The sequence below is a fragment of the Rhinatrema bivittatum genome, chromosome 1, assembly GCF_901001135.1.
Source record: "Rhinatrema bivittatum chromosome 1, aRhiBiv1.1, whole genome shotgun sequence".
Taxonomy (NCBI): domain Eukaryota; kingdom Metazoa; phylum Chordata; class Amphibia; order Gymnophiona; family Rhinatrematidae; genus Rhinatrema; species Rhinatrema bivittatum.
Genome location: NC_042615.1, coordinates 484,861,331 through 484,885,955, shown reverse-complemented (window position 1 = coordinate 484,885,955; position 24,625 = coordinate 484,861,331). Strand labels below are relative to the sequence as shown.

The 24,625-nt window shown below is 47.3% G+C and overlaps 1 protein-coding gene across 1 annotated transcript in view; it reads right to left on the bottom strand.

Moving 5' to 3' along the window:
* The window catches only part of LOC115094525, a 60,682-nt gene extending 37,335 nt beyond the window's left edge, over nucleotides 1-23,347 (bottom strand). Inside the window, exons 1-4 of the mRNA XM_029607663.1 lie at nucleotides 22,719-23,347; nucleotides 3,825-3,998; nucleotides 3,552-3,709; nucleotides 2,800-2,998 (exon numbers count right to left, since the gene is read on the bottom strand). Coding sequence (XP_029463523.1) covers nucleotides 2,800-2,998; nucleotides 3,552-3,709; nucleotides 3,825-3,998; nucleotides 22,719-23,074 — 887 coding nt within the window. The 5' untranslated portion in view covers nucleotides 23,075-23,347. The remainder of the gene's footprint in view (nucleotides 1-2,799; nucleotides 2,999-3,551; nucleotides 3,710-3,824; nucleotides 3,999-22,718) is intronic.
* Between the last annotated feature and the right edge of the window lie 1,278 nt (nucleotides 23,348-24,625).

Here is a 24,625-nt window from a genome sequence, read left to right as displayed (position 1 = left end):
TCTGTGGCAACTCCTAGAGCTCACACGTTGAGCATGGGCACAGGAGGCCAGAGGCTAACATTTCTTCTGGCGGTAAAAAGACCTTGCAAGCCCTGACGTGAGGACTTCCTGGCAGAGGATAGTGGGTCCAATGAACTAACCAACACATGCTGGAGGGTCTCATGGTGATCCTTCAACCTAGCCACAGAATCTCTCACCTTGTCATTAAAAAGGTTCTCACCAGTGCATGGGAGGTTCACAAGCTTCTCCTGGACCTCCAGCCAAGGTCCGAGGCTCAGAACCAGGGCATCCTGTGAGCAGCTGTTGCCACCCTAGCAAATGTTTCGAACACGCAAGTGGCGTGCACGCCACATTCCAAGCCTTGCTGGACAAAAGCCATAAAATTGTCCTGTTGCTGCTGGGGCAGACGCTCAGATAACTCCTGGACTTGTTTCCAGAAGTTCCGAGAGTACCGAGTCATATACAAGTGGTAAGAAGCAATATGGATGATCAACATGGCGCTCTGGAATACCTTCCTGCCCAGCACATACAGCGCTCTGTACTCTCAGACTGGAGGGGCAGAGGTATGGGTATGGGAATGCTTGGTCTTCTTGAGCACAGACTCCACGACAACAGCCTGATGTGGGAGTTACGCCTCTCAAAACCCAAGGCCTACTGTACCAGTTAGACAGCAACAGACTTCCTATTTACTGGAGACACAGAAATGGGGTGTTCCCATACTTGACATCTTCAAGGAGCTACTCCTTAGAATTTGAGAACAGCTACCACTTCCTTAGGGGCATCAACAAACTGAAGAACCTCCAGCATCTTATGCCTGGCATCCTCTTCCATCAGAAGCTGGAACAGAATGGTTTCTGCCATGGCCCACATTAATCCCGCAAAGATCAAGTCCTCAGGTGGGGACTGGCGCAGTTCCTCTGGAGGAGATGGGTCTGAGGGAAGATTCCCCGAGTCCTCAGACTTATCGTCCCTCCACGGGGCATCTTCTTCACTGAGATCACCCATAAACACAAGTGGAGGGCTCCTGTCCAGGCCCCTCAGTTTGGGCACCACAGGCATAGAGACCGCCCGAAGGACCCGGAACCAGGGAACACAGGTCGTGGAACCAAAGACCTCGGCGATGCCACGGGCTGCTCCAGGCTTTCCTCCTCCTCTGAACCCACAATGGGAATCGCACTGGACGGAGAAGGCAACTGTGGCCACCGGAGCATCGAAGTACCCCCAGGTACCAGCAGCGGCTGTGTGGGGAGAACGCCAAGAAGGACATTGAGCGCTCCAGCAGTGGTGCCAACATTGAAGGTTTGGGATCTGGCACCAGTGGAAGCACCGGCGGCTTGATGCCCTGAAAGGCTCGGATCACCACCAATTGCACCCTACGATCCAACGCCTCTTGGAAGTCTGCGGAGGACAAAACAGACTGAGGAGGGGGAGGCGTCACCAGATCTCCCTCAGAGCCCCGAGAGAGATCGGTGCAGGCACAAGCATCAGTGAGGGACACCTAGGACTCTCAGGTTCGATGGAGGAGAACAGTGCCTCCCCTCTGTGGGGTCACTTCGGAGGCATCACAGCTGATGCCAGTGCTGACTTGAGCCCAGTGTTATGCGAAAACGGCGAAAGGTGACTATGCTTCCGTCACTTCCCCCGGTGCTTGGTCTGGTCTCCCCCAAGACACCAATGTCTTGGGGGAGACCAGACTTGGGGGGGGGGGGGGGGGGGGGGAGTCGGACGGACAGTGAAGGCTCGGTGTCCATCTGTTCCCCGCGACCTCTCTGAGTCGATGCAGGTCCGTGAAGGACATGGTCTGTGGACACTGATGGCATTGGCAAAAACCTGACAATGCTATAGTAAAAAAATATCCAAGCAGTTGGTGCCCAGTGGTCACAGAGAGCGAGACACACCGGGAATCACCGCAGAGAAGGGAGAAAAAAAACAACCCACTTACCGTGCCGCCTACTGACTAACAGGTAGGGAGAAGAGGGACCCTGGTGCAGGCAAGTTTATTGAAAAATACTGAAGAAAAAAGCAGAGCTCCACAACCGTGACATGATAGCTCCGCGGAAAAGAAGAGACTGAAGAGGGACCCGCATTGATGTGTGGATAGTGGCATGCTCAGTGTGCCAGTCAATGTTTCTAAAAATTTTGACAAAAGGTTTCTGTGCCGGCTCCATCTAATGAGGTCACCCATGTGTGAGGACTACCATCCTACTTGTCCTAGGAGAAACTAGCTAAACACTTTTCACTATCTTACTAGTGTCTGGGGAAGTCAGGAAAAGGCTGTCCACTGGAACTGAACAGGCCTCAGCACAGAGATCTACACTCCTAGCTGAGACTGGAGAAATCCAGAACCTCTGTCTCCAGTGCCAATCAGGGCACACAGTATTATCAGTGAGCTTTCTGGCCAATGGCAATGCAGGATGTTTCAGTGTGACATTCACTCAGGACTGCTGGGATGTGTATGCTGATCAAAGCCACCCTCAGTCAAGGCACCATCTAAAGCCTCTGCTTTGAACTATCGGCAGAGGTCAAATACCACCTGCAGGGCAGCTCATAGGAAATGAGCTCTCTGGGGAAAAGTGTCACAGGGCAAAATAACTACAAGGCATATAAAACCTGTTTTGCCACACTACAGATATCTGGAAAGGCCTGCTCCAAAATGTCTCCCTCACCAACAGAGTATTTTTTCTCCTATTCCATGATAACACTTACTGGAGAACGGCATGGCAGTTCAACATTAACAGAATGCCCAGGGAATGTATCATGCCATGCCATCAAATGAGCAGCAGCAGGCATGGTGCTTACCTGGCCCCAGCAGTGCGCTTTGTGGATGTGAGCAGGAAGGCTGCTATGCTGGCCAGCAGGCTATAAAGGAAGGAGTAGAGCATGCTAGATTCGCCCACCACAAACTGCTGCAGGTATGCAACCCGGTTAAAAATCTCGGTAAAGAGGAGGCGCTGCTCACCGGTGGCCTGCTGCATATCCTGGAAAGCTTGTTTCACACCTGCAGCGCAGAAACAAGAGAATGTCAAGGGTGAGGGGAGGATCCCTTCTCCCCCATCCCTAGAGAGCATGCCTAGTGGCCACACAACATCTAGAAAGAGCTCTCAAACGCCAAGGAGCAAAGAAGAGTCCTAGCCCCATATCTTAATATACTGTATTAGAGGTGCTCGTCCTCTCTGCAGGCCGAGACCATCACACATTGTCGTCATCATTTCTCCTGCATTGAGACATTTTAGCCAAAGGGAGTACCTCAATCCACTCAGCCAAGGCAGCAAAGCACAGGCTCCCTCTATGGAGACAAGCTATAACAGCAGTATCTTTGTGATCAAGAAATGATTGGGTAGCACGCCATGGGGACCAAGACAGTCATGCAGCATTCTGGGTGCACTGAGGGCCAAGACTTCCCTCCACACAGGGACCTTAGCGATTCCTGCGTTAGAAGCACCCACCTCATGTCAGGAGAAGCAAGGGTAAAATGAAGTGTAATTGCTCTGTGTAGAAACCTACAGGGATCTTAGTGGAAGCAGGAGACAGGGAGCATGGAGGGGAATTACCATCTGTGGAATCCTGCAGCGATTTCTTTAGGAACTCCCCATTATGTAGGATCTCCTCTTGGGACAGAAGCACGGCATTCTGGACTTTTATCGTGTCTTCGGCCATCCGATTTGTGGCCTCCAGTTGTCGGGCAACATTGTCTGAGTTGACTGTTAACCTAGAAGAGAAGGAGCAGAGTGGGGTAGCCACGAATTGGGGGATAGCTTACGTGCCAGGTGTCATAACTGTCCTCGTGTTCTCGGTGGCCCGCCCGCTTCCTGTCCTATCCTTACCTGCTCATGGTGTCTTCTGCCTCTTGCTGCCACACCTCACTCTGTAGGAAGTAGCAAATGCTGTGAGTGTGGGTGAAAAACTCTGTGTAGGCGCCAAAGGCCACAGGATCCATATCTTGTGTGCACTGGCGGACAGAGCTGCCATCCTTACACTCAGGAAAACTCCTACCAGACCTAAGTGGAGAAATAGCAAGAAATGCAGGGACTGAGTATACATTTTACTCAATGGTTCATAAAATCTATCAAAGAACAATTATTTTATAATAGAAGAGAGGAAAATGGCAGAAACCTAGCCTGCACAATTTTAGATCACTATCTAGAGTTACTGACAAGGCAAAACACCCAGCATCGAACAGCACTCACCTGATTAAAGAGAACTTCCAAGCTCACCTTGATATGCTGCCTATGCATTTTATACCATACAATCTTCAGAATTAAACCATTTGGCACAGTGCACATAGTAAGAGCACTAGCAGTAAATTCCAGAAATTGTGACCATAGCCAACATACTGTACCCTGGCTTATGCACAAAGTTCATTCTTGTATTGTATCTGCAAAACAACCAATATAAATCCTGGACCTCCAGTTCTGTAAATATATATTCTCCACCAGAGCTGTGAAAGGACCTCAGCAGATGCAACATAACACTCCATATAAGAATGATGATGGGGCTTGGTTTAAGCATAGCAGGAACTGTATTTTTGTTTCTAGTTTTCCCACTTTTGTACTGCATACAGAGTGTCTTTTGGGGATTTCGTTTTCAGTTTTTGTCTGTACATTTGTAATTTGTGGCCAACTGTTCTGTATCTGGTGAAGGCCTTTCTGTGGTCTTTAAGTGTTACCAAGCTGAGGCATTCTGCTAGCGTGTCGAGACATGCACCAGTCTTGTTCATTGTGTTTTCCCAACAGGTGTATTGGTGTTGTAAGGCCTGGTGTAATATTTGCAGTGCTGCCTTTTCATAGGTAGGCTTGTTGCTGTTGGAATCCAAGGAGTTAAAGCTGTTATGGTATGGCAGGTTTGCTATGTACAGCTGTGCTCATAAGTTTACACACCCCTGGCAGAATTTGTAAGATGCGTAGCATTTTAAGAAAAAATGAGTGATCAGATAAAAACATGTTCTTTCTTTTTAATGTGTTTCAGATTAAACTATTATGCATCACAGAATAGCATAATCATTAAACAAACCATAGTGAGAAGGGAAATAATAAAATGGTCTTGTTCAAAAGTTTGCAAACCCTTAGTTTTAATATAGTGCAATGCCCCCTTGTGCATCAATGACGGCTTGCAGTCTTTTGTGATAGTTGTGATGGAGGCCCTTTATCTCATGTGGTAAAGCTGCCCATTGCGCTTGGCAAAAAGGCTCCAGATAGGAACATTGGTTCTTACCTAATAATCGGGCCGATTCAGTAAAATGCGCAGGAGAGCCGGCGCTCCGAGGCGAGCACCCGCTCTCCCGATGCGTGCCCAGGCTACTTTCCTGGGTGCGTGATTCTGAATGCAAATGAGGGCTTTGACAGCCGACGCTCAATTTTACCGGCAACGGTTGTCGAACCCGCTGACAGCCACGGGTTTGGAAAACAGACGCTGGCAAAATTGAGCATCCGTTTTCCAACCCGCGGGCAGATTTTTTTTTAATTTTTGGGGCCTCCGACTTAATATCACTATGATATTAAGTCGGAGGGTGTACAGAAAAGCTGATTTTTCTGCTTTTCTGTACATTTTCCCGGTGCTGTCTGAAATTAACTCCTGCCTGCTATTAGTTTCGGGGGGGGGGGGGGGGGGGGGGTGTGTTGGATACGCGTTTTCCACGCGCTATTACCCCTTACTGTATTACTGTAATATTAGCGCGTGGAAAACGCGTGTCCAAACGGGCGCTAACAGTACACTCGGCCTGAGTACCGTACTGAATCGGCCTGAATGTTTGTTTCTGAAATACCATAGATCAGTCTAGACAAGTGGGTTTTGCATCCCTACCAGCAGATGGAAGCAGAGAATAAAACGTTTCACTCACTGCTACATAAAAGAGTGCACCACCTGCAGTCCTTCAGTATTTCTCTGTCTCCAGCAGATAGTAGCAGTGCTAAACCTGCAGTCTGCGTTTTGAGTTTAAAATAAAATAAGATTAAGGAGAATTTTGCTCCCCCATGTGTTAGGTTCCTTCATGGACCACACCCGGGGAGAGCAAGGTGAGCTGGGGGTTTGATATTCCTGATCTGACTCAGCCCTTGCCTCCCAGAGGGAGGGAAAGCCAGGGGGGTCCTGGTTCCCTCGCTCCCTCTGTGCCCTTCTCACCCTCAGCCGGCAGCCAACTTCAATCAGAAGCAGGGAAGTTTTTTTATTACTATCCTTGTTTTTGGGTATTGTCGCTTTAAAGTCAATAGAGGAGCTGAGCGGCAGAGCTGCTTGTGAGCCGGGAGGCCAGGGGCATGGTTGATTCGACACTAGACCAAGACGGGGCACTGGCGTTTTAGGAGGTGGCTGGACCTTTTCCGTTGTGGTGGTGCACAGGATTACCGCTGACTGCAGCAGGAGACAACTTTGCCGTGCAGGAGATAAGAATTACCGCTGACCGTGGTAGCATGGCGCCTCCTCGCGGGAAATTGTGTTGGGTCTGCGGTGGAAGGCAATTGCATCTCAATGCAGCCTCATTATACCTTAATTGTGCCTCCGGAGGGGAAGGGAACTCCACAGGAGTCACTCAAGGCGGTTGCTGCACCCAATCCTCCGGTCCTATGCAGGAGGCCCGGGGGGGGGGGGGGGGGGCAGTCAGAAGAGGCGGTGGCCATTTTGTCTGCATGTGGCAGAAGGCAGATCTCTGCAAGGGAGCCAAGACTTTCCCCCTCCACTTTCTCTGGTGGAGCAGAGCCCTGTGGAGGACAGCGCAGGGGAGGGGGAACCTGACAACGAGGGGTTGTAGTGGTGCAGAGGAATTATCTGTGGATTTTGTCCTCCTCCTCCATAAAGCCTATTTGGCAAAGAGGGAAGCAGGATCTAAGCATCCTACATCCAAGAAGTCCCAGCGTTCAGCTAAGAGACTTAAGACGACTAGGCAGTCGAGATCAGGGGGAATCCTCCATCTTCTGGGGCTGGGACATTCTGCGGACAACGATGACACCTCAGATGATGCTGACTGTGCAGACGGTCTTCAAGATGGCCTGGAGGAATGATCCGGACAAAGATCTGGGGGATACAGCAGCGGATACCACATCTGATGATGAAATTCCTGTAGCTGAGGAAGACTATCAGACGATGGTGAGGTTGTTCCATAAGGAACTACGGACGCCAATTCCCGAGGTGTTGGAAAAACTGGGGATTAAAGTCACACAAGAGGATTCAGATAATGAGGGCGTGAATCCTGACCTGGATGGACTGCATGGGCCTTCTAAGGCTTTTTTTCTTTACTGAAGTAGGTGAAGAAGTTGATAGACCAGAATTGAGAATCTCCTGAAGTGGGAGCTATGGCTAAGTTGTATCTCTTGCCAGAGCAAACTTTGGGACTGATGCACATTCGGAGCCTCATGCAATGGATGGCCTCAGGGACCCTCCCCTCAGTTACCAGCAAGCCCTTGAGAACATAAGATATGCCATACTGGGTCAGACCTAGGGTTCATCAAACCCAGCATCCTGCATCCAACAGTGGCCAATCCATGTCACAAGTTCTGGCAAGTACCTAAACATTAAATAGATCTCAAGCTACTATTCCTTACTGATTAAGAGTAGTTTATGAACTTCTCCTCTAGGAGCTTCTCCAAACCTTTTAAAACCCTGTTATACTAACTGCCATATCCACATCCTCGGACAATGAATTCCAGAGCTTATCTATACATTGAGTGAAAAAGAATTTTCTCCGGTTTTAAAAATGGCTACAGCCACGTCTACAAGCTGACCTCTCCAGCGTCCCCGGAACGGCTATGGTGCTGCCTCCCGCCATGCTCCTCCCAAGGGCCTACTAGGGTACACGTGCACACGCCACCCATGTCTTTATTCCAGCATTGACGCGAACCTCGGGGGCGTTCCCCTCTACTGATGTCACGCCATCCGGGTATATAGCCTGTACTACCGTATTTTTCGCTCCATAAGACGCACTTTTTTTCCCCCAAAAGTGGGGGGAAAATGTATGTGCGTCTTATGGAGCGAATATAAAAAAAAAACAAACAAAAATCTAACACCCCCCCCCCTGACTCCCCCAAGACCTGCCAAACGTCCCTGGTGGTCCAGCGGGGGTCCAGGAGTGGTCCGGGAACGATCTCCTCGGCTTCGGCCGTCGGCTGCCAGTAATCAAAATGGCGCCGACGGCCCTTTGCCCTATGTCACTGGGACCGACCGCTGCTATTGGTCGGTCTCAGTGACATAGTGAGGGCAAAGGGCCGTCGGCGCCATTTTGTTTACTGGCAGCCGACGGCCGAAGCCGAGGAGATCATTCCCGGACCACTCCTGGACCACCAGGGACGTTTGGCAGGTCTTGGGGGGTCAGGAGGGTGGGGGGTTGCAGTAAATTAAGTCGGCAGGTCTTGGGGGGGTCAGGAGGGTGGGGGTTTGGGGGGGGGAGGGGGTTCCCAGAGAAAGAAACGTTTTCTGATCTGGGGAGTGGACCGAAATGGCCCTCCCCAGACCCGAAAACAAAATGGGGAGAAAAAAAAGCTATGCACTCCCCTAATTTGCTCCATAAGACGCCCAGACGCAGAGCCGGTTTAGCACAATTTTTTTTTTTTTTAATTTTCCCCCTCTGAATCCTAGGTGCGTCTTATGGTCAGGTGCGTCTTATGGAGTGAAAAATACGGTAAGTTGCTAGCTTGTTGAGTTAGCAAAGGATTGGTCTCGGTCGGTCTAAGCTACTCTGCCGCTTCTGTGCTGCCGCTGGAAGCTCTCTCTCTGCCCTTCGGGGTATTGCTAACCTGGGTACTCGCTCCTCGAGGGCCTGCTCTCCCTGCCTCGGTGCCTGTACCATCTTCAACCTGGTGGAATCGCATACCTACAGCAACCATCTAGTGAGTAATCTCTCAGTCTCTCTCATCCACAGTACTGCCTTGCTGGGAAACCTACACCAGAAATCCCCTATACCAACGGGGTGAGAAGGGTCCCCTCTGCCGAGAGTCCTGAGACTGCCACATCCAGACTACCTCACTACTGCCACCTCTGGTGGTATACTTCAAGCTGTATAAATAAAGAACTAACTGTGTTTGTGCGTCCTGTGTTTAGCCCAGTACTGTGGCTCCTCACAGGGCTCCTCCCCTTGTGCATGGTCATCTGCCACAGTACCCAAGAATCCACCCAAACACTGCTTAACCATAACAGATCCTATGATTGCGCTATTAATCTGAAGCCTAACACTGAACCACCCAAGGGACGGCTGTACCCTCTCTCCGTGGCAGAGAATAAAGCCATGTCCGCATATATTCAGGAAAACCTTCAAAAAGGCTTCATAAGACCCTCCAAGTCTCCTGCTGGCGCAAGCTTCTTCTCTGTGGGGAAGAAGGATGGAACATTACGTCCATGTATAGATTATAGAGGTCTCAAAGAGATAACTGTGAAAGATCGTTACCCACTACCTCTCATCTCAGAGCTATTTGACAGACTACAGGGAGCCAAGATATTCTCCAAGCTTGATCTTAAAGAAGCCTACAACTTACTTCGCATTTGCTCAGGTGATAAATGGAAGATGGCCTTCAACACTTGGGACGGTCACTTTGAATATTTAGTGATGCCCTTTGGCCTGTGCAACGCCCCGGCTGTCTTCCAAAATTTAATGAATGACATTTTCCGGATCTCCTCTATAAAGGTGTCGTCATATTCTTAGATGACATCTTGATATTCTCCCAAGACATGACCATTCATCTGGAGGATGTCAAAAGAGTGCTGCAAAGACTCCATGAGAATCAACTATATACGCTAAGTTGTCTAAGTGTGAATTTCACAAGGAATCAGTGCCTTTCCTGGGCTACATTGTTTCCAACCAAGGGTTCCAGATGGAGAGCATTAAGAATTGGGATCAACCCACTGGTCTGAAGGCTCTCAGGCATTTCTTAGGTTTCACAAACTATTACTGAACTTTCATCAAGAACTACTCCTCGCTCACTGTTCCGCTTACAGCTATGAACAAGAAAGGTGCCAATGTTGCTAATTGGTCTATGGAGGCAATAACTGCATTCCAGAAACTAAAAGACGCCTTCTCGAGCAAGCCGGATCCCACTAAGCCCTTCACCACAAGCCGGATCCCACTAAGCCCTTCACCACAAGCCGGATCCCACTAAGCCCTTCACCTTTGAGGTCGAAGCCTCAGACGTGGCGTAGGGGCCGTGCTAAGTCAGGCCGGTGATTCCAAGGCTTTACACCCATGCTCATTCTTCTCTTGTCGCTTCTCTCCAGCAGAGAAAAATTTCGGAATAGGCGATAAAGAGCTCCTGGCAATAAAGATGGCATTCGAGGAGTGGCGCCCTTGGCTCGAAGGAGCACAACATCAGGTCACTGTCTTTACAGACCATAAGAATCTGGAGTACCTCAGCCACACACAGTGCCTAAACCATAGGCAAGTGAGATGGTCTCTGTTTTTCAACAGATTCGACTTTGTGCTGAAATACCACCCTGGAGATAAAAACATCAGAGCAGATGCCTTATCTTGCTCATTCATCTCTGAGGACATCCCAGAGGAACCGCAATATATCATCAATCCGAAAAGAGTTATTTTGGCAGCTACTCACTCAGTACCTGCAGGTAAAACCATCGTACCCAAGAATCTCAGAAAAAAACTGCTAGCATGGGCTCACGACTCCAAACTGGCTGGACACCCTGGTCAACGCAGAACTCTGTCTAAACTGCAAAAGTTTTACTGGTGGCCCATCATGAAGGAAGACACATTCTCCTACGTTGCTTCCTGCGCCTCGGTGCCTGTACCATCTTCTTCAACCTGGTGGAATCGCATACCTACAGCCACCATCTAGTGAGTAATGTAACTCTCAGTCTCTCTCATCCACAGTACTGCCTTGCTGGGAAACCTACACCGGAATTCCCCTACACCAACGGGGTGAGAAGGGTTCCCTCTGCAGAGGGTCCTGAGACTGCTACATCCAGACTACCTCACTACTGCCACCTTCAAGCTGTACAATAAAAGAACACACACTGTTTGTGCATCCTGCGTCTAGTCCAGTACTGTGGCGCCTCCCGGGGCTCCTCCCCGTGGGCATGGTCATCTGCCACAGTACCCGAGAATCCACCCAAACACTGCGATCTCACCATGGAGCAATGCAGAGGTATTATGACATTCGTTTTATTTGCCATTCGCTTCCTAATAATTCCTATCATTCTGTTTGCTTTTTTGACTGCCACAGCACACTAAGCCGATGATTTCTATGACACCTAGATCTCTTTCCTGAATGGAAACTCCTAATGTGGAACCTAATATCATGTAACTACAGCATGGATTATTTTTTCCTATATGTAACATCTTGCACTTGTCCACATTAAATTTTATTTGCCATTTAGAAGCCCAATCCTCCAGTCTCATAAGGTCCTCCTGCAATTTATCACAATGCGCTTGAGATTTAACTACTCTGCATAATTTTGTGACATCTGCAAATCTGATCACCTCACTTATCATACCCCTTTCCAGATCATTTATAAATATATTAAAATGTTCGGTCCAAGTATGGATCACTGAGGCACTTCCCTGTTTACTTTTTCCCACTGTGATAACAGACCATTTAATCCTACTCTGTTTCCTGTCTTTTAACCAGTTTGCAATCCATAAAAGAACATCGCCTCCTATTCCATGACTTTTTAGTTTTCTTGGAAGCCTCATGAGGGACTTTGTCTAACGCCTTCTGAAAATCCAAATACACTACATCTAGCGGTTTACCTTTGTCCACATTTATTCACCCCTTCAAAAAAATGTTGGAGGAGGCTTCTGGTCATGCTCTGAGCAGAGAGGTTGTGTCTTTCTAAGCTCCAGCTGGGCCTACTCGATTTTGGCATCCTGATTGTTTTGCTTCGAGTTGTAAAGGCAAAATAGTGCTTTCTAAAGAACCAAGACAAAGTTCCCTGCCAGTGGCTTTAGGCTGGCTATATAAGCTTTATGTAGTAGTAAGCCAAACCCAATGGAAAAAAACAATTCTGAATCACTGGTCTCCTCAGCAAGCTCCTCAGCCGGCTCTTCCTCAATTTCCCGGTCCTCAGGAGCGCCCTGCACTCACGGGAGTGGGGGCAGGGAGGCCCTGTCCTCCCTGGACTCTATCTGCCTTTTACCACATGGAGACAAGATGGCCACTGCCTCCTTGCTGGCACCCGATGGGTGAAATGCTTGCCTGTTACCACTTAGGAGCTGCCTTCGCCCCCGGAGGCACAATCGGGATAGAGCGTGCCTGCATTCAGGCGCAAACACTGTTCTCCACGGGCCCTTTAAGATTTGGCACGCTGCATGGTCTGCGCCATGCTATCCTCACATGCGTGCTGAGCCAACAGCGCACCTCCGAGAGCCCTCCCAAACCGCAGGTAGAGAAATGTGGCCTTCCAATGCGTGCCTCACTGATTGCACACAATACCCAACAAGCCCTCCCGGACCCTGGATATGCTAATGTGGTCTCCCAATGCACACTGCACCACCTGCACAAAGGCCCGCTGAGCCGTCCTGGACCTCGGTTGTGCAGCCACGGGTTCTCTCCTCACCCCCTGTGTTCCAGTACTAGCAGAACCAACATGTCACCAGCAATCCTAAAGACTTCAAGCGCATCAGTACCTTTTGACTGATTGTCGACAGAGGTCATCTGATTTTGCACGAATGAGCCAGTCATCCAGATACACCAACACACCCTCCTTTTGCAATGCAGCTGCCCTCACCACTATCACCTTGATGAAGGCACAATGAGTCACTGCCAGTCGAAGGGAGGGGCTCGAAACAAAAATGTTCCCTTAGGACCATGAACCTCCAGAATCTCTGGTGCTCTGGCCTGATGGCTATGTGCAGATATGCCTCTATCAAGGCGAGAGATGCCAAGAAGTCTCCCTTACGTACTGCCACTATGATGGACCTCAGAGTTGGAATTCAGAGTTTACCTTCCTTAAATCCAATCTCTCTTGAATTGATACGGAGGGAAAAGAAACAGGATATTTAACTTAAAAATGACCTCTGACCACACTAAGCATGTTCAGGGTCTGAGCCAACAGACTCGAGCCATGCTGAGCGTGTTCAGAGTCTGAGTCAACAAACTCAGCAAGACACCTCTGTGAAAAAAAGAAAAAATCTGAGCAGAGTCCAAAGCGGCTCTCAATCATATGCAATTTCTCCCTCTTCTAGAGGTGAGAAAGCCAATTCCCCATCAGAATCCTCTGAGGTCTCATGATCCATACCCCCTTAAACATTACCAGGGACAGCCCCCCTGTGGCATTTGCCTGCCGTGACTGAGAGGCCCAAATACACGATCCCTACATAGTAGGTTGCTTCGCTTTTGCTGGGCACCCCTGAAATAAGGTCTGCAAGTCCTGGAAACATTCCACCCAGGAGGAGGATGGATTGATCTATATCAGAGCCCATAGGCCATAACTTGCTCTGTCCAACCTCTCTCTCTCGGGGAAGCTTCTGTCCTCGGGAACAAGGGAGGAGGAGAACTGACCACTGTCTCGCCTCCCACTCCACTCCGCCCTCCAAAGACACCACAGGCAGACGGGATGTCCCAACATGGGCAAAAGCTGTAGCAGTCAGATCGCTTTGAGTTTCTAAACAGCGCTGACACAAACAGAGAGAGTGAGGACTGAATTGCTATCAGAAGGCAAGCCTCACAGAGAGCAAAGCACTTAGACCTAATTGTCCCAGGCACCTAGCTCTCCTGAACTTCGGCTCTAGGCGGCCTCCTGTGCGCACACCAATGCCATCTGGGCGTACACGCATACCCCTTCAGGACGCATGCAAATATGCGCTCTAGACTAGGTCGTGGTCGTACACGCAGAAGTACATGCACAAATATGTATTTGTATAGGCCATGGTCATACGCGCACAAGTAGCGGCGCAAATATGTGCTCCAGTCTAGATCGCAACCTTAAATGCACAAGTACCTATGTAAATACGCGCTCAAGTACTAGGTCACAGATGTACGTGCTTAAATCTAGGCCATGGCCTTATGCACACAGGTCCCTGTGCATGCAACCTCTATGCAGCAAGAATGCGTGCCCGCGCCTACGCACGCGGGAAAAGAACTGCTGCCATGGATTACCACACGGCTAAGCAAAGCCTGCCTGCACCTTCAGTACATTTAGGCCCGGATCCGTTTAACATCCGGCACCAAAAATCATCAGCCTGAAGAGCTTCTCAACAGCTTAGGCCTCCGCAGTGGCTAAGAATCCATGGAAACTGGGGCCAAGAGCCAGCATCCCGCTAAACACACTGTTACCTGCCATTGCTGCTCCCAGCTTTAGCGCGGGAGTTTTCCTGGTACTTGCTGCTCAAATCTCAGCACCAGTCACCCGCAGCTCCCTCTAAGCCACGCGGGCTAGTCTTGCTCTACCTCAGACGTCATCAGGAGGCATCAGCTTAAGGGGCTCACAGCGATGCCGGACTCAGCCTGCATCTCTCTGCTGTTACCTGCCATCATTGCTCCCAGCTTCAGCGCGGGAGTTTTCCTGGTACTTGCTGCTCAAATCTCAGCTGCCAGTTACCCGCAGCTCCCCCTAAGCCGCGTGGGCTAGTCTTGCTCTACCTCAGACGTCATCAGGAGGCGTTGGCTTAGGGGGCTCACAGCGACACCGGAGACACCGCGCATTTCTTATGTGTAACTATTTGATTTTTATTTATTTTTAGTTGTTTATTTTATCTGATTATGTAAACCGCTTTGATCAATTATGTAATTGTTAAAACGATATAGAAAAAATTTAAATAAAGGGGCTCGCCCCTTACATATAATTCAACATATAACGTCAATTTTCTTCATTTGTTTCAGTTTCTATCCCTCTACTATTCCATCATCAAAAATGGATATCCCTGTCATCACAAGTCGGCTCTCTGCACCCAGCCCATCATCCACCTCGACCACGGTATTTATCCTCCATATACCCCTAGCTACCTCACCCTCTAAATCTACTGCTCTCTTACGGGCCCTCTTTTATAATGCTACTTTTCAATGTACAATCTCTCAGGAAGAAGACACCCATAATTCACAATTTAATTTCTGAACACACTCCTGATATTGTCCTCATTACCAAAACATGGTTATATGAATATGACATGGTCATCTTAAACAATCTCTGTCCCGAAGGCTACACTTATTTCTCTCAACCACGCCTCAATCGTAGAGGAGGTCTCTTAGCAATTGTCAAATTAACTTTATCTCCAAGCAAGAAAACTGAATCTATTGAAACGCTCTTAATATCTACCTCCCTATTAAACATTTGCCTTGTGTACAGTCCTCCTGGTACACTTACACACAATCTATCTTCACTTCTTGAAACAGTTACCTTCTCACTGAGCTTTCTAATACGTTGATTGCAAGTGACTTCAACCTTCACTTCAATAATCAACACTCAGTTGTATTCCCAATCCAATTTCACCAAAATGAATCAATAACCCCACTCACAAACTCGGCAATATGTTAGACCAAGTCTTTTACAACCAATCTTGCTTTGACCTATCTGCTGCTATTTCTCCAGTACCCTGGTCGGATCATTTCATGATTAAGCTAACAAGAAATATCAAACCACATCTTCATAACTACTCTAAATTTGAGTACTATTAAAAAATCTCCGACAAGACGTAAAAAAAAATCAGCCCAGACTCATTCATTGAATCTATAATCACCAGACATCAACTCGAACCCTTTTATAGATCATGACTCCGTGCTTCTATATTGGAACACAAATATTGAAAGTCCACGAACATCTTAGCCTCTCTGACATCTTGCAAGAACCCGCCCAAAACACACTCTCCCTGGTATACTGAATCCCTACGTTGCATGAAATGTAAACTTTGAAATCTAGAACACCATTTGCACAAAAATCCATTACCCATAGGCAAACAAGCCTATTTTACTCACCTTCACCTACATAAAAAAAGAAATTGATATGAAAAAAAATGTTTTATGCATCTAAAATTCATACAGTAAATGGCAACCCTCATATTCTGTTTAGTATTGTAAAATCCCTAACATCTACTCCCCAAAACTCAGCCATACCTTCTACCAATGATTTTTGCAAAATAGCTCAACACTTCAAAGAAAAAATAGAAAACATCTCAATCAATTTTGCTTCACTTCCTCTTCCAACACCTAACTTACCTCAAACACTCAGCTCCTTTTGACACAACAAATCCCAATACTATAATCCACACTCTAACAAAATCCAAAGCTTCTAATAGCCCTTTTAACCCATGTACTGGATATTTACTAAAAAGTGTTAAAGAACGCATTGCTCCCTCCATATCTGATATAGTAAACGCCTCCCTCACTCAAGGTATTTTCCCTTCCACTTTGAAACAGACCTCAATCATGCCAATCCTAAAAAAGAAAGAAATGTCTGAACGATCATGATTTAACTATCAACCTATTGCCACACTCCCATCAATAGCCAAAATTACAGAATCCATTGTACTGAAACAGTTTACCGATTACATACAAGATAACAGTATCCTACACCCTAACCAACATGGTTTCAGAAAAGGTCATAGCACAGAATCAGAGGTTTTGATACCAACATGGACTACATTCTTGTTCTTCTTGATATTTCAGCTGCATTTGATACCTTAAACCACGAAATCCTACTTTCTAACCTTGAACGCATTGGCATATCTGGTCTTGCCTTACAATGGTTCCAATCATTCTTAGCCAATCGCTCCCAAAGAATAACCCTTGGTAATACCTACTCCAACTGGTATTTTACCAACTCAGGTGTGCCCCAAGGTTCTTCTCTGTCAGCAATCCTCTTCAATATATATCTTCTCCCTCTGTGTCATATTCTATCTGGCCTTGATCTGAACTTTAAAATGTACACAGATGACATACAGTTTATTATCCCCTTTTCAAATTATTGGAAGAATACACTATGTCTACTACATCTGTATTTAAAAACAATTAAAACCTGGCTATCGCACAATAGATTGAAATTGAATGCATCAAAAACTGAACTGATCTTTTTATCAACTGTTCCAGATTCAATACACTGTCCACCTGATAAGTTCATCTTCGAAGACCATACAATTCCCATAACAAACTGTGCCAGAAATCTGGGTATTCTCATAGATTCAAAACTTTCCATGTCCAATAACATAACTGTAAAAAAAAATCTTTCTTCAAACTACAAATGCTAAAGAAACTTAAACCACTAGCATATGATTCCAATTTCAGATCAGTAGTCCAAACCTTGATATTATCTGGCCTTGACTACTGCAACTCACTTTATCTAGGTCTACCAGCCTCGACTATCCATCCCCTTCAACTCATTCAGAACTCTGCACCTCACCTATTATACAATATACCCCATAAAGATCACATCACTCCAACTCTTCAGCTTCTGCATTGGTTTCCAATCTCACTCTGCATTAATTACAAAATCCTCACCATAATACACAACCTAATTTACAACCCTTCTGAAATCTGGCTTTGCTCAATGTTAAAACTTTACAAACCAACCCATCAACTACGAGCAATGGACAAATGTATACTTGAAATTCCAACAATAAAAACAGCCAGATTAGATCTAACTCGCAAGCACGCTTTTTCAGTCGCTGGTCCGGCTTTATGGAACTCCTTACCTGAAGACATTCGTCTCATATCAAATATCAAGGATTTTAAAAAAGCTTTAAAAACCCACTTCTGTATAACTGCTTACAGTACCCCATAGCTTACTCTAATATTTGCTTCTCATATAAGTATTGACCTGGTCATTTTAAGTCTTAAGTTTTAATTTACTTATTATATTTTAACCTACTTGACCTTTTACAAACCTTATACATGTATTCCATTTTATTTTTGTCTTATTTACTGTATTTTAAATTTTTATGCATGTCTTATTGTAAACCGCATAGATCAATTACCAAATTGTATTAGTGGTATATAAGAACTTTAAATAAATAAATAAACAAACACGCTTTATGCATAAGCACATTTAAACTGGCAGGAAGCCTCTACCAGAACCAGAGACTGCTTTCTCAGTGCAAGTGCCTCTCTGCACCTCTGTGGCACAGGGAACTGCAAGCGACAGATGAGGGGATTCCCTTGCCTCTTCCGCAGATGCTGCTAGGGAATTGAAAATGGCTGCCATTTCCACGCTGATGGGGAAAACCTCAGCGCTAGACCATGTCACCCAAAAGGCTTGTTCTACCGGTGTTGTCATGCTCAACATAGACCCCTGAACGCCATGCCACTTTTGCACACGCTGTTCTTCCCCGCACCCGAAACATTAACAGTTCCTCAGCGCCAAGAAGCCAACACCTGGTTTCCTTCACATGCAGAGAAGTTGCCGAAAAACCCCATCACTGAGCTTCCCGAGCTGCTAAGATAGCTTTCCCCTGGAACCCCACTGCTGCACAGATTCCTCTTACAAGTTCCTTGTTCCCTTTTTTTTTTTTTAAACTCTCTGAGAACAAGAAACAAAGAACTTTCCTTCGGTGCAGAGGTTCAGGTTCCAGGAGCGCAGGCCGCATGGCAGATCAGAAAAGAGCCAGACCACTGGCTATATCAGTCTCCTTTCACCAAACTTTAGCAACCCAGCCCAGGACAAACCACTTGGCTTGCAGTGCAGAACTGCCAGCAGATTCCACCGCTGTCTCATGGGGTATGAGGGATCTGGACCACCAGATGTCCACCCCATGGACCTCTGGACTGAGCTATCAGATGTGTCACCCCTCCCCCCCCCACCCCCGCTTGTCCACCTGAAACCAGAGGGGATAGCCCCACCAGGACTTCATAACCCCCTGGGAGGATCCAGAAATTTTAATTTTTAATTTTTTTTCTCTCTCTCCAGATTGCAGGTTATACACCATCTACCGGAGACAGATAAGTACTGAGGGACTGCAGGTGGCATACTGGGTTATGTACAGTATCAGTAAAACTTTCTCTGTTTCCATCTGCTGGTAGTGAGGCAAAACCGAGGATTCTGGACTGATCTGGGAATGTACAGGGAACCCATAATCTTCCACTTCTTGATCAGAGTTTGAACAGTACTGATTGGCATTTTCAAATCTTTGGATATCTTTTTATATCCTTTTCCTGATTTATAAAGTTGACTACTTTTGCTCGCAGATCCTTTGACAGTTCTTTTGCTTTCCCCATGCTTCAGTAACCAAAGTCAGTGCAGCCATGTATAAAATGCTCAAGGGTCTCTTAAGAACTAAGAAACACATTCAGGCTGATGCAATATTGGCATGGGGAAAACAGGCTCATGATTGAGTGTCTGCTCTCTCAACGGCTGCTGCAGTAAAAAGGAGGTGCTAGGGGAACTGTGCGCCCCTAGTGCCTCCTTGGTAGCAGGCACCCAGGAGGGCTCAGCTGTCAGCCGATTAGGAAAACGGATGCTCAATTTTACAAGCATCAGTTTTCCTAACATATGCACAGCCTCAGGTTAGAAAAATGGATGCTTGTTAATCGAGCATGCATTTTCCTAACCCGACTGCCAGCACATTTTTTTTTTTTAAATGTTGTCCTTTTTGTTCCTCTTACTTAGTATTGCTATGATATTAAGTCAGATGTAAAAGCAGCATTTTCTACTTTTCTGTTCACTTTTTGGGCTACTCAAAAAAATAACACCTTCTCTGAGCAGGCGTTAATTCGAGAGTAAAAATGTGCGCTTCAGGTGCACTTTATTTTTTGAATCAGGGAAGTGCCATTAGCTTTGAAGAGGATTGGACGTGTGTTTTAGACAAGCTAATCTCCTTATAGCATAAGGGGTTGTGGACGTGCGTCCAAAATGCGCATCCAACCACAGGTTAAACAATGCACTGTATTGCATGGGCCTGTGACTATTTATACACAGACACTAATTACAATCAGACAAGGCACAGGTGTGGAAACCTACCCTTCACTGCCATCTCAACCTGTGTATGACAACCTGAGTGTGTATTATCAGCCCAAACATTCAAGGGTATGTACTTTTTTTTTTTTTTTTTTTTTTTTTAACAGGACCATTTTATTTTTTTTTTCCCTTATTGCTATGGTTTGTTTAATGATTGTGCTATTCTGTGATGCATAATAGTTTTAATTTGAAACATTAAAAATGAGACATTTTGTCTGATCACTCATATTTTCTTAAAATCCTACACATAAGAACATGCCATACTGGGTCAGAACAAGGGTCCATCAAGCCCAGCATCCTGTCTCCAACAGTGGCCAATCCAGGCCATAAGAACCTGGCAAGTACCCAAAAACCAAGTCTATCCCATCTTAACTATTGCTAGTAATAGCAGTGTCTATTTTCTAAGTCAACAATTAATAGCAGGTAATGGACTTCTCCTCCAAGAACTTATCCAAACCTTTTTTTAAACACAGCTACGCTAACTGCACCAACCACATCCCCTGGCAACAAATTCCAGAGTTTAATTGTGCGTTAAGTGAAAAAGAACTTTCTCCGATTCGTTTCAAATGTGCCACATGCTAACTTCATGGAGTGCCCCCTAATCCTTCTATTATCGGAAAGAGTAAATAACTGATTCACATTTACCCATTCTAGACCTTTCATGATTTTAAACACCTCTATCATATCCCCCCTCAGCCGTCTTTTCTCCAAACTGAAAAGCCTTTTCTCATAGGGGAGCTGTTCCATCCCCTTATCATTTTGGTTGCCCTTCTCTGTACCTTCTCCATTTCAACTATATCTTTTTTGAGATGCGGCGACCAGAATTGTACACAGTATTCAAGGTGTGCTCTCACCATGGAGCGATACAGAGGCATTATGACATTTTCCGTTGTATTTACCATTCCCTTTCTAATAATTTCCAACATTATGTTTGCTTTTTTGACTGCCAGGGGTATGGCACTCTCCACACCCCATCCCTCAAATCAGCACATTCATCTCTTACCAGAGGGAGAGCTTTCTCCGTCGCTGGCCCCACCCTCTGGAACTCCCTCCCCACCTTCCTACGCCAAGAGACATCACTTCACAATTTCAAGAAAGGAGTCAAGACATGGCTTTTCCGACAGGCCTACCCCGATACAAACCAAACTTAAATTTCCTCCCTCTTCAGCTCCTCCCTGCTCGACCATCCACCCCCTGCATCCCCCCTCTCCGCTCGACCCACCCTCTGCCCCTCCACAACCCTCCAAGTTACCCCAGTGATCCCAGTGCCTCCCGGCCGCCCCTAAATCCTTCTAGTTTACCCCTTAAATAAGCTAGACGCTTGACCGACGTGCCACAAATGCGCAGTAGAGAGCAGCTCTACTGCGCATGTGCGGGCGAGCACGTCGGTCTTAGGCGTCAAAAAAAACCAAAACATGGCGGCGGCGGTAGCGGCAGCGGTCAGTAGCGAGAGAGAGAGGGAGGGACGGACTGAGAGGGAGGGAGGGAGTGGGAGGGACAGAGAGAGAGTGGGAGGGAGTGACTGAGTGAGAGGGAGGGAGGAGTGGGTGAGTGTGTGGGAGAGAGGTAGGGGGTGGGGAAGAGTGAGAATGAGGGAGAGGTGAGAGTCAGGGATTTGAGTAAGTGGAAGGGGGAGAGGGAGAATGAGGGAGAGGTGAGAGACAGGGCCGCAGCGGCGGTGAAGACGGGCGGCAGCAGTGAGGGAGGAGAGAGAGAGAGGGAGGGACGGAGAGAGGGGAGGGGACTGAGTGAGAGGGGAGGAGAGAGAGGGCGTGGGACTGAGTGAGAGGGAGGGAGAGAGGGGGAGGGAGGGAGTGAGACTGAGTGGGAGGGAGGGACTGAGTGGGAGGAGAGGGAGGGAGGTAGGGGGTGGTGAAGAGTGAGGGGAGAGAGAATGAGGGGGAGGTGAGAGACAGAGGGATGTAGCCCGTTTTAACGGGCTTAACGGCTTGTAAGCTATATTTAAGTGAATACCGTCGCCCAGATAATACTGCCGGTTTTCAATACCTCCTTAGCTCTACTTAAGTTGATTGTAACTGTACATATTGTCAACTGTACATAGTTTCCTCTATTTTGTTTTTACTTCATCTTTTTCTGCCTTTCCCATCCCCTCCTTCCCCCACCCCTCCTTATCCTCCTACCCTCTCTCCCTCTTCCCCTTCTTATCCTCCTTCCCCTCTCTCCTCCCTTGTTTTATTGCTCCATTGTTGTATTGTATTTTTCCACCTGAGTTCATTGTAAACCGGCATGATGTGCTTCACGAATGTCGGTAAATAAAAGTTAATAAATAAATAAATATGTAAACTTATAAGCACAACTGTATGTCTTGGCATTTTGGGTTTTGTAGGATTTTAGTTTATTTCACAGTGGATGAAGTTTGGAGATGTGTGTAGGAGAGGGTTTCTGTGGATACATAATAGGAATGTTTTGTTACATAGCACCCTCACCACCCACAAAAACAATTGGGGCTTGGTGGCCCCAACATAACACCTCCCACCCTTGTCCCCTTTGTGGTACTTTGCTTTGCTAAGCATTAGTATCCTCTCTCCCCCGTAACCCAACAAGTTGTTCCTTATCTGCCTGTAATCTCTCATTTTCTGTTCAGGGAGCACCACCACCACCACGCGGTTCTCTACAGGACTCAGGCTGACATGCAGATCAGCAGGAGAACACAGGCACCCGTACTGGGGAGTGGGATGTCTATTCTTGCGCGATCTGCAGGTCTCTGTATTTATTTATATTCCACTATACAGGTACTTTAGATATTTCACGACAGGCACTGCAGCAGCCCGAAAGTCAGCCGGCCAGGCGCCCAGTGGCCCACCCCGTTCTAGTAAGGCCTATGGCAGGGCCAGCGGCAGCTCCCCTCGTCCGATTCCTGCCCTGCCCCTCCGCGCATGCAGCGGACTTACCTCTGCAGGTGACAGTGCGTGAAGCTCAGAGCAATCTTACCCTGCTCCTCCTCGCTCAGCTGTCGGCAGCCCGCAGTCACCCTCCTCAGGGCCTGTGCCCAGCATCGTCCGTAACGCGGGTGCCTGGCGTAATCCTCCACCCTCCGCAGCTGGGCCTGGCCCTGGTGCAGAAGGGCCACCTCAGGATAGGCCACGGCCATGGAGAGGCACAGGAGCAGCAGCGGCCACATGCCAGCAGCACAAGAGTGGGGACTCGCTTCCGATCCCAGCTCTTCTACAAGGTAGAGACAACGGAGCGGCCCTCCCCTCTGGAACTGGCAGTGCTGATTACTCCCCCCACCCCCCCCAAAAAACATGCGATTAACCAATCCATTCACTCAATGGTATCATCTCAGCTGATCTGCCAGCTCACCGCCTGCAACCTTTTGAGGGGGGAAGGGGTGGGGGGGTCGAGGCCGCTGTTAGCACAGACCCGGTGCCTATTAGGTTACAGATATACAGACTTTTTTTGTGAGGGCATGGGAAGGAGGAATTTTGGCCGTTTTTAATGAAGAGGTCGGCAGGATCTTTTACACGGGCAACATAATGAATGGCTGCGCTGCGCTGCTCTGCTCTGCCCTCCCACGAGGACCTTCCCTTCCGGAAGCCGAGGCTGTGCGTTCTGAAGGCGCGCGCTGGGCTCCTGAGCCCCGCCTCCAGCACGGGAAGGGGGCGGGACCTGGGAGCCGGGGGAGGGGCACTCGGAGCTGGCCTTAGATCAACCCACACGTGCGGGGCTCAACTAAAAACTAAAACAAAGCCCTTCTTTCTTATTTTGTAGATTCAGGGTGTTGTAAGAATCCATCCATTTTACTATCATGAAACGATTAACTTTTAATGTTTCTGCTGGCCATTCCCTCGTGTAAACTATGTAAGGTGTCCTCTCTCAAATGATGGTGGATCAGCCAGTTTATGAAGTTCTGAAGCGGTGGGATAAAACTGATGCTCTCGTAGTGAGTGTCCGTTTTTCCTAATCCGCGCACAGCCACGTCTCCTGGGCGCCTGATGCTTTGGAGCACTAGAATCACAGAATTTCCCCTAGCGCGTCCTTTTTAGTGTGAGGGCTCATTTGATTATTGCATCCGGCGCCCAGGAGAGGTGGTTATGTGCGTGTTAGTTAAATGGGCGCTCAGTGGGGCCGATGTAATAAAACCCGTGGCAAAACAGGTGCTAGTTATGAGTGCGGGTTTTGATCACCACAGGCGGCTGAAGATGCTACTTCTGTGGGATTTAAAAAAACAAATTATGCAAATGATTTGCCAGCAGAAATTTGCGCACATTCTGAGAAATGCGCGTACCAAAGCGTGGTAAGGCCCAATGTTATTTATTTTATTTAAAATCTTTTCTGTACCGTCGCTAAGTTATATACCATCGCAACGGTTTACATGTAGGCACATAAATTAATGTAGGTGAATGCGTACTATAGTACATTGTAACAGGTGCCACAAAAGATTCTGTTACAATATATTAAAGACAATCAATTGTTTAGTGAAGTAGGTTATGACCCAGGGGTACCTGTAAGGTACTGTTCACTGGTAAAATTCGTATTCATAGTGTTTACAATTATGTTTATTGGGATATAGAGTTCATAGACTATTATAATGCACATTCATAGAATAGTGCTGTGCGCTGGTGCTCTTCTGCCTATTCCTGTATATTTTCTATTCTCCAGTCTCTTTATAAAATGCTTGTTTAAAAAGCCATGTTTTAAAACTTTTCTTAAAGGTTTTAAAAAATAAGTGGCCGCATCTGTGCTCAAAACCCGCACATAAAAGCAAGCGAGGGAACAGGTCTCCCTATCAAGTGAAAGTATGACCCTGGAAAGTATTTTTAATATTTCAAATAACTGTACTGCAGAAAACATGGCA